This window comes from Beta vulgaris, chromosome 8 (genome assembly GCF_026745355.1).
Source record: "Beta vulgaris subsp. vulgaris cultivar EL10 chromosome 8, EL10.2, whole genome shotgun sequence".
Lineage (NCBI taxonomy): Eukaryota > Viridiplantae > Streptophyta > Magnoliopsida > Caryophyllales > Amaranthaceae > Beta > Beta vulgaris.
The window spans coordinates 1706492-1716411 of NC_079209.1; the positions used below are offsets into that span (position 1 = coordinate 1706492).

Sequence of the window (9920 nt, forward strand, 5' to 3'; positions counted from 1 at the left end):
TTTTACTAACATTTGATCCCTTCTTGTACCAATCAGGATACCCGATGATCTTGAAGCATTGGTCCTTAGTGTGACCCTTTCCTTTGCAATAGTCACACTTACGCTCCATTTTCTCCTTCCTCCAATCTTTCTTGAAATGTTGCTGAGGTTTATGAACAGCTAATGCATTTATCTCATGAGATAAATGATTGATATTACTCACTTCTCTTTGTTTTTCAATTTGTTGAGTGATGTAATAAGCTCTATTCAGAGATGGTAAAGGATCCATGGCTAAAATATTACTAATAGCGCTATCATAGCCACTATTCAAGCCTAAAAGAAACTGCATCACCTTATCTTCTGCCTCAAAATCCGAAAGTTTCTTTAGGAAATTGCAAGTACATTTAGACATTATTCCACAAGAACATGTAGGAAAACTCCTCAAATGTTGTAATTCATCCCAAAATCTCTTGAGTTTACCAAAATACAGAACAATTGACAAGTTCTCTTGTCTCAGATTATCTAACTCCTTTCTGAGTTGATAAATTTGAGGACCATTGGATTGACCATACCTCTCTCCTAATTCTAACCACAATTGTGCAGAATTATCTACATACGTGAAATTCTCAGCTATGTCATTATCCATTGAATTCATCAACCAACATGTGACTAAATAATCACATCGCATCCATCTATTAAAATCTTTGTTCAATTCATCAGGTTTTGTAATCTTTCCATCAACAAAACCTAATTTGTTCTTAGCTACCAAAGCACGTCGAACATTTCGTTTCCAACTCAGAAAATTATTTCCAGAAAGATTTACAGGAACAAGCTTACCAATAGTTTGATCTGAACTAGAAATGAAGAACGGATCATTATAAGCAGAACTTACATTGTTATGATTGACAGAACTTTCTCCAGTTGACGATTCGCCTTCTATCGCCATTGATGAAAAACTTCAATTCTTAAAATAATGCGGAAAGAATTAAGAAGTTTAGACGACAATGAAATTCGAATAAGAATTTCAAAAATTCAACTAATGTATTTTCACAGAAACGAAAACTCGCTCTGATACCATGTGAATCAAGAAAATCTCAATCTGAGATAATGAGAGAGAGTTAAGGAAAGAACAAGAGAGAGAAAGTTTTATTGAGGTAGAAAATGTTCTTATGAACCATTACAGAAAAGGAAGACCACTATTTATAGTTGTGGTAGTTACAACAAGATAACAGAAAAATAACAAACCACTTTATTACTATTTACAATATATTCTTCATAGTAATTGATAAAGATTTGGCTTGTAACACATGATTGTGATCATAAATTATAGTATTCTGCCTATTTAAGTGAATTCATGATGCTCATTGTATCTTTCTTCTCAATTTGCTGCTGTTTTCTTAATTGTAATTATAGTTAATTACATGGACTAATTGAAGAATTGAGGTAATCTTTGCAGTTACATTTTTTTTTTTTTTTTGCACATTTTACGTGTTGTGCATTTGAGCTAGATATGTGACAAATGTGCAAAACAACGTGTTTCGGAGCACATAGTACTAGGCGCTCTTTTGATGCAATATGGTAATTTCCAGATTACATGAAGTTGACCAGATTCCTAAAATAAGGAATGGAGGTCAAGTATAGCTAGCTCAAAGGTAATCCACCGGAGGGAAGGGAAACCTTGAGAGACTTAGCTAAATATTATCAAGAGAAATGCTAAGAGAGAGAGAAATTTTGTATTGCTCAAAGATATCCTTCCTTCTTACATTCTCAGCCTATTTATAGAAGTTCTTACAGAAATACGAAATAAGGAAAAAAAGGAAAATAAAAACAGATTACACCTCACTAGCTAGATTCAGTGTACTGGTGGATAACAAACAAATTCCTTCTAGAAGTCCCAACGTCTGTGCTGAATTCAAGGGATTCAGTTAGCCAGCTCATCAGGTGAGTCAGCATTAGTTTCCTCCTCTCTTTCTCTTGCTGATTCTATTCCCTTCTCCTCTTTTTCGTTGACTTCCTTGGTTTGACTTCCCTCCACATTAGTTTGACTCCCCTCCATATAGTCAATGCTCGTATCATCTTTGCAGCACCTAAGAATATGCATAGACTTCCTGACCACCTAGTGGTTAGAATATTTAGGAATTTTGTTTGATTCTAGAATACTTTTAATTGGGTGTAAGAGATTTACGAAACTCGTTTGAACAATGAATATAATTATTTTGCTACTTCTGATGAATCTGATAACTCCTATGGAACCACAGAACAAATATGTGAATAAAACACTTTGTAGTTACTAGATTTTAGATGTGGTTACATTGTAGCAGCTAACTTCATGAAGGAGGAACTGTTTTGCTCTATTGTGGTGCATCAGCAATGCGCGAAACCTGGAATTGAGGGGGCTATAGTGGAATTTGTTAGCTAGGGATTTTGTTATCATTATGGCAATGCATTTATTCTGATTAGGTTATATATTACATTATTTTCATTTTATAGTATCTGCTTTATGCAGTAGATATGTGAACGAAGAACTAAATGCTCGGACCTTCTAGTTTAGGCTTAAAACCACCAAGGCTTTTGGAAATAACCAAGTGTACACCTGCAGGCTGCACATATACTTGTTGAGATACACATTTAAGACTCTTGAAACTTTACTAAGAAATAACATTCTTACATGCTTCTCCTCTGCTCATTATCTCTACTTATATAGCTTTCTATCCAAGCTAACTTATTCTAGTAACAAGAGTAGACAATTACAATTACCCAATAGTTCACGCTAATGTCAAAACATAGCATTGTGAAATATTGTAATTATGTTGATTGTGGCATGCTAGTTTTAGGACTTAATACAAGGTGGTAAAATATATAAAAGTCAATTGACCGTCATATCACTATATAGGTTATGCGGAAGGCGATGTGTGGCGATGACTTCAAGTGGTGTAGCTTTCAGGTTGGTTAGTCCGAAACCTTCTGTCATGTCGACAGTTCCATCAGATGGAATTGAGATCTCAAATCCATGAAGTAAACTAGCTAGTGTAAACTGCATGGCTAGTAGGGCAAAGGATATACCAGGACACATCCTCCTACCACTTCCAAATGGCATGTATTCAAATTGCTGGCCTCTAACATCATACTGTTTATAAGTTGTAAGAAACCTTTCAGGATGAAACTCCAAAGGGTCTTCCCACACTTCAGGATCTCTATGTATTTTGTAAAGATTAACAAAGAGCTGAGTGCCTGCTGGGATGTGGTAACCATTCACGGTGCAGTCTGTAATGGCTTCTCGAGGAACTGAAAGCGGCCCAGCAGGGTATAGTCTCATAGTCTCCTTAAGAACAGCTTGTAAGTAAACTAGATTCTTGAGGTCTGATTCTTCCACCTGCCTCTCTTTTCCCACCACGGTGTCTAGCTCAGCTTGAGTCTTCTTCAGGACATCCTTATTGTTGAGTAGCAATGAAAGTGCCCATGTTAGGGTTATTGTTGTGGTGTCTGTTGCCGCTACAATCATGGACTATCAAGAGGAAAAAAAGTTTTACCTATAAATGAGTGATAATTATAAAATGTTATGGAACTGTAATGTAATGGAGGACTAGTCAGAAACATGATAGAGGGTTCGGATTAGACTATTATTCCTCCATTCCAAATCAGTTGCAATATGAGGGAGGAGGCACAAGGTTTAAGGAGAGCAGGTGAAGACTAGAGAGATAGGAACAAAAAGGGGATTCAATGATTCATGTGATAAAGAGAGAAATAGAGATAACTCGTTACCAAATAAAGTATTGTGATAACTAATTTAGAATAGAGGAAGTATTATCTGAGAGGTGATTATTTTGTCTGTGGCTCTGTGCATAGCAAATACAATGTTCTGAACTTCTTTCTTTGCCAGTAAACTATGTATCAGCATAATTACTGTGGTTCATGGTGAAACACTGAAACTACTGTTCTGCTTGTTAGTCCATTTTCACCTGTCAACATAATTCTCCAAACCTGTAACTTCTATTATATGCTTTGCTTTTTTCCTCTTCAAAAATCTATGTTTCAGGAAAATAAGCTCATGTAAGTTCCAAATAAGTGCTAATAAGGGTTACCACTTACCATAGTTCAATTCACTAGCAGAATAGGTTTAAATATGCTCCAAAATTTTATGTAAGCTGAAGAATGTAGCCATAAATCATAATTCATAAGATGTACTAATATTTTGCCCTTGTGACGTTAGTTGTCCAAGAATTCACAACCATTTATATTTGATACTACTATATGGTAAATCACATCTAAAATAAGTAGCATATAGAGGTGCTTACCATGGAAGTGGCTTTGATAATTGTATCTGAATCAAATTTGAAAGGTTTATCTTGTTCTGTCTCATAAACACTAAGCATCACATCCATGAAGTCACTCTTTTCTTCTTTCTCTTTCGAGCTTGTTCTTTCTTTGTGCTCCTCCAACCACTTTTGAGCTACAACATCAATCACTTTTGCGACCCTTTTCATTTTCTTCTCATACCCTCCAATATCCATCCACCTCAAAAACGGAAGTGCATCCGCAGGGACAAATACACCTGCCAGTTCGAAGAAATCCCTGATCGCCTTTATGAACTGATTATATACCTCACTTTGGTAAAATTCCATGGAGGTCTTGCCCGAAACTAATCTTATTATAGTGTTTATGCTTATCTCATGAAACCATTGTTTCATATCAACTAAATCAGACCCTGCACCTGATATTCTGTTTATGCCTGATCTTACTTCAGAAACTCTGACATTCTTTAACATCTCTACCCGATGATTCGACAGGAGCTCGATGGTGGTGATCTTACGCAGCTCGCGCCAGTACTCTCCATAGGGGCTAAAGCCTAACATGGCACTGTTGTAAGCCATAAGTTGTACAAATATATTCTGAGGCCTGTTTAAGAATACTTTGTCACCAGCACCTAAGCACTCTTTTGCCATTTCTGCTGAGCTTACGACCAAAGCTCGGTCTTTTCCAAGCTTAATCATGAAGATTGAACCATATGTATCTGCTAATTTTCCTAATGATATGTGAGGAAGGCCACTTAGAAGATGTAGGTGGCCAATAATAGGCCATGAATTAGATGGCATAGGAGGCTCTTTTCCTTTATTAGTATGGGTGTAATTTTTCCATTTTAGCAGACAGTAGAAAAATAGTAGCAAGGTAAGCAAGCTTGTTGCTGCAGTAGAGAGCTGAAATTCCATTTAGTTGAGATAATAGGTTTTGAGTTTTGTGTGGCAGTGAACTGATAAAATGGGATATAAATTTAGCACCTGTCAGACACTCAATATGGTATAGGAGATAGGAATAGTTAACTACTCCATTTAGTCAAAAGTTAGTTTATGTGAAGATTTACTTTCTATAAGAGGAAAGAATTACTGGAGTGTGACGCATGTTTGCCTCATAATAAACAATTTTCGTGGATATAAGGCTTGAAATCCTGGTATATGGCTCTTAGTAGCCGCCTACAATTTACGTAAGGGGTCCAATTTTGGAGAAACTGTTGGTAACTTTGACATCTCACAAAAAATTTGATGCCAAAACTTAGTCAAATTACTCCATTCGGTCTTTATTAATTTACCTCTTTCTTTTCCACAAAGTTTTAGCAGAAATAATGTTGGTGGTCATATATAGAAAGAAAGAGAAACTATTATTTTGTATTAAAGTTGAATGTATGTGTGATGAAAAGTTAATGGTCCCATTTCAAAAATAGAAACAAAAGAAAGAGGTAAACTAATAAGGGACATCCAAAAAGGAATATGGGTAAAATAATAAAGACCGGAGGGAGTAGTATCAAAATAGAGTTACTTGATGACAAAATGTAACTTTGGTATCAAATTTACACTTTGGAACCAAGTAAGAGTTACTCTGGTATTGGTATCACAAATTCACAATGACTATATTTTGGTACCAAAGTTTTTGTGAGATGCCAAATGGCATCTCATTATAAGACGTCAATCCAAGTTCTCAATTTTGTGGCCTATCTCACTAGATACTCTATGCATCTTTTTTAAGTTGCTAGATTTTACCATTTAGACATGTTTCTTTTAGTTGCTACATTTACCAAATATTTCTACTTTAGTATGTGGTACTCATATATTATTCACCTTTCTATCTTTATTTTTGTTTTCATCATACAAAAAGACAACTACTTTATGTTTTATTGCTCTACTTTTCAATGGTCCCCACATGTTTCCTTGGTCTGTATGCTAAAGTAAATACAGTAATTAAAAATGACGGAGGGAGTATTCTATAGGGTTTTCTACGTAGTGCATACCCCAAACACCAGTCAACTAACAAGGCTCAACAATCCTATTCTACACCCATATGATAAAAAAGTTCCAAAATCTATTGTGTTGATATTTTGTGTACGGGAATTATGTGTAACTTTAAGAAAGTTTAGAGGTAAAATGTAAAAAATTCAAAAAAATTCGAGTACAACGTAAAATTTCCTAAAACACAGGAGTATACATAGAAAAATCCTATTTATAATTGCTTACATTAGAAGTGGCTAATGTTGGACAAAAAAAATGAGAGGGCCAATATTTGATCATTGCATCTCTTGTGAAAAATACCGAGTATCTAACCATTATGACACAACTTGTAACATCAAAACCTTAGGCAACAAATTAATTATACCATCTTCTCTTGGGGGGCCAATCCTCTCCTAGCCTAACGACAGATCCGTCTCTGCCTTCGGTTATTGACATGTTAAAAAATAAGCACTCCACTAATGATATTTGATACTTCCTCTATTCTAAATTAAGTAAAATAGATTTCTCGAAAAGCTTTTATATAAAATAAAGAAATCTTTCACCTATTTCAAAAATAGAATAGCTAATTTATTTAGTTATTAGCATTTATATTAGTGATAAATAGGTATTCAACCAATCCAAAGTTGCCGCTATCAAGATTAGGGGTCTTCTGGCTTCTGCAATACTCCAGCTCAAGTTATGACCATCATTCAACATGCTGCTACTATTGAACAACAACAATATTTAAGCACTCTCTTCTTTCTGCCTACTTTGTGTTTTCTTCACCCTCCTGGCTTTAGACGAACTACTGAACTAGTTTCATAATGCGTGCAAAAATAAGTATAAATTTTTTTTAAGGGATGTAGAAAATTAAATTAATTGTTAATTACATCTAAGAAATTAGGATTTTTTTGAATTGTTAATTGTGTTCTTTTTGTAATGTCTTTTTTTTATCTTTATCTTTTTACTTTTTTAATTAATTAGGTAGTTCCTTTTTTATTTTTACTTTTTTTTTTATTTTTTAATGAAAGTAAGTAGTTATTTTTTTTTTTTCTATTTTTTGGTGTTCTAACTCCTACCCCTCTCGACATATAGAATAGAGATTCATATGAGGCGTACAAATGTTGATTTCAGTGAGTACAAGATTCAAATTGATGCTGCTTGGAATAAATTCACTAAATTGTTGGGTTTGCTTGGATTATTGATACTATAAATAATACCAATTCTCATGGAGGTGTTATTTATGGCCTAGCTACTTCAACCCTTCATGCAGAAGAAGTTCAAGCGTTCCTCAATGCTCTCATTCAGAATCAACACCATAATTTACATGGGGTTACTGTCCTAACGGATTGTACTAACTTCATTTCCTTTCTTTGGTCAAGTTATACTGCCCTTCGCTCCATCTCCTGTACAATTGGTCAGATTTTTGTTGAGAGTGTAATTCACATGTGTCCCACATTGAAAGAATTAAAAGTATATGACTAGTATATAAGCTAATGGCTTGGGTTACTCCACCTATCACCATATGGTTTTAGGATGGAACCCCATTGGACTTGTGTGTGGTCATACTCTTCTCTTGTGTGGGCTTGTGCTGAGCCCACCGAGATTTGTCATGGTATCAGAGCCGACGATCTCGGCCCAGGGTATGTGGCCCACTGAATGCAAGATGGAAGGTTTGATCTGTTTGGAGCACGTTGCCCAACAGAATTGTGTCCCAAGTAGGGGCGTCCCAAGTAAGGGGCTTGTTGTTGACCTCATGTTGGAAGCCCAAGTAGGCCAACGAGGTGTATGTGACCTATCCAATTGCAAGTTTAAAGGTGGCACACATGTGAGGGGGAGTGTTGAGAGTGTAATCCACATGTGTCCCACATTGAAAGAATTGAAAGTATATGACTAGTATATAAGTTAATGGCTTGGGTTACTCCACCTATCACCATATGGTTTTAGGATGGAACCCCATTGGACTTGTGTGTGGTCATACTCTTCTCTTGCGTGGGCTTGTGCTGAGCCCACCGAGATTTGTCAATTTTTGAGCTTGGCAAATAGTTTATGTAGGTGTCTTCTACTCAAAGTGAATCGTCAACAAGTTCACCAAACACATGATATAGTTAAACTCTGTGCACAACTTGTTCATGATTCACTGTTTAATTTGTTTTAGTACCTCTATTTTCTTTCCTGCTTTGCTTATCTCCCCCATTGTAAAAAAAAAAGATTAGGGGTGTTAGTTAAGCGAAGTTTACTAGTAAACTATTTGAGTTCGATATGGTTAAATCTCGGCTCGAGTAGGATCGACTATAACTCGTTTCGGCTCGAGATGTTATAAGGCCCCAAGCTATCTTTTGTTCTGCTTGAATTGATAGCTCGTGAACAACTCATATATTTATTTAAAGAAATTTTTCTATGTAAAATATTATGTCTTATACCAATTTACTTAACTGAGAACAACCTTATTTTACTTCTATTTAACTATACTTATTGTTTGATTTTTTCCTACATTAATTGAGATAAAAAAAAATTCTATATATTTATATGCTCTATTTCTATTTCCCTATCCTAGCACATTAAGTCATTATAATTCTTCCGCGAATTAAAATTTTATTTTTCTAAGATAATCATGTTAAATATCAATATTTTATATTGGACATATCTTGGAGAAGAACCGAAATGACCTTTGATCTAATTCCACTTACCAGCAATTTGATTAATGGGTTCATTTTACTTAACCGGAATGACCTACTATCTAATTTCACTATCCTTTTTGACAGTTAGTGAATAGCTGTTAGCTAATAACTGATTGTATTAGCTGCTTAAATAATAAAGATGTTCGATAAGTATTTGATAGTTGCTTGCTACATAATAGTGTAAAATAACCAATAAAGATACGTGTACAATCCATTTTTATGTATTTGATTATTTACTAATGTCATAAAAAATTTAGGACATAAATGTAATTTGGTCCCCGAATCCCCAATCCCAAACCTATAACGTCAAAAAGCTTCTCCCCACTTTTTTAAAAAAGCTTTTTGGACCCACTCAACTACTCCCTCCGTTTCATATTAATCTACACACTTTGACATTTTACACTATTCACAAATTGCACTTTGACCCTCGTTTGTGATTTATACGTGAATGAAAACATAGTCATGTGGGATCTTGTTAGATTCGTCTTAGTATGTATTTTATTAATATGCACTTTTTATAATTTTTACAAATACAAAACTAAAGATATATGTCCTCAAAGTTTTACATTGGCATGCGTGAAAAGTGTAAGTGTGTAGATTAAAATGAAACAGAGGGAGTAACTCATCTAAAGCTTTATCTTTACCAAATACTTATAAGACAGGATTAAGATTTTCTAATACGAGTTCAAATTTCTATTTTTTTTCCCCAAACCTCTCTTGTTACCAAACAAGGTCACTATCTAAATAATTAAACATAGACTGCTTTCATCCCAAAATATAATTTCTGTTTATTTTTGTACAGTCTTCAATACGTACCTTTGACTTATAATATTTTTTATTTTGTATTAGTAAAAAATATATAAAAAGTTGATATTATGAATGTAGACATTAAAGTGAATCTAACAAGACTTTACATGAGTATATATTTCTATATATATTAATAAGAATATTTGGTCAAAATTTATAAAGTTTGACTCCCGAAATAAAAACGCCAAACTATATT

At 34.5% G+C, this 9920-nt stretch overlaps 1 protein-coding gene across 1 annotated transcript; it reads right to left on the reverse strand.

The window, feature by feature from the left end:
• Positions 1–2600: 2600 nt before the first annotated feature.
• LOC125492512 (cytochrome P450 CYP82D47-like) lies at positions 2601–5245 on the reverse strand. Its single transcript, XM_048635089.2, has 2 exons — positions 4275–5245; positions 2601–3484 (listed from the first exon to the last, which is right to left on the reverse strand). The coding sequence occupies exons 1-2, from the start codon at positions 5184–5186 to the stop codon at positions 2846–2848; spliced, it is 1551 nt and encodes a 516-aa protein (XP_048491046.1). The 5' UTR covers positions 5187–5245; the 3' UTR covers positions 2601–2845.
• Positions 5246–9920: the final 4675 nt, after the last annotated feature.

What these genes read in the sequence shown, in the direction of transcription:
- LOC125492512 (XM_048635089.2), bottom strand. Translation starts at nt 5,186, where the DNA reads ATGGAATTTCAGCTCTCTACTGCAGCAACAAGCTTGCTTACCTTGCTA. An exon ending in TTATCAAAGCCACTTCCATG is followed by an intron (nt 3,485 to 4,274) that starts GTAAGCACCTCT and finishes TCCTCTTGATAG; the next exon opens with TCCATGATTGTAGCGGCAAC.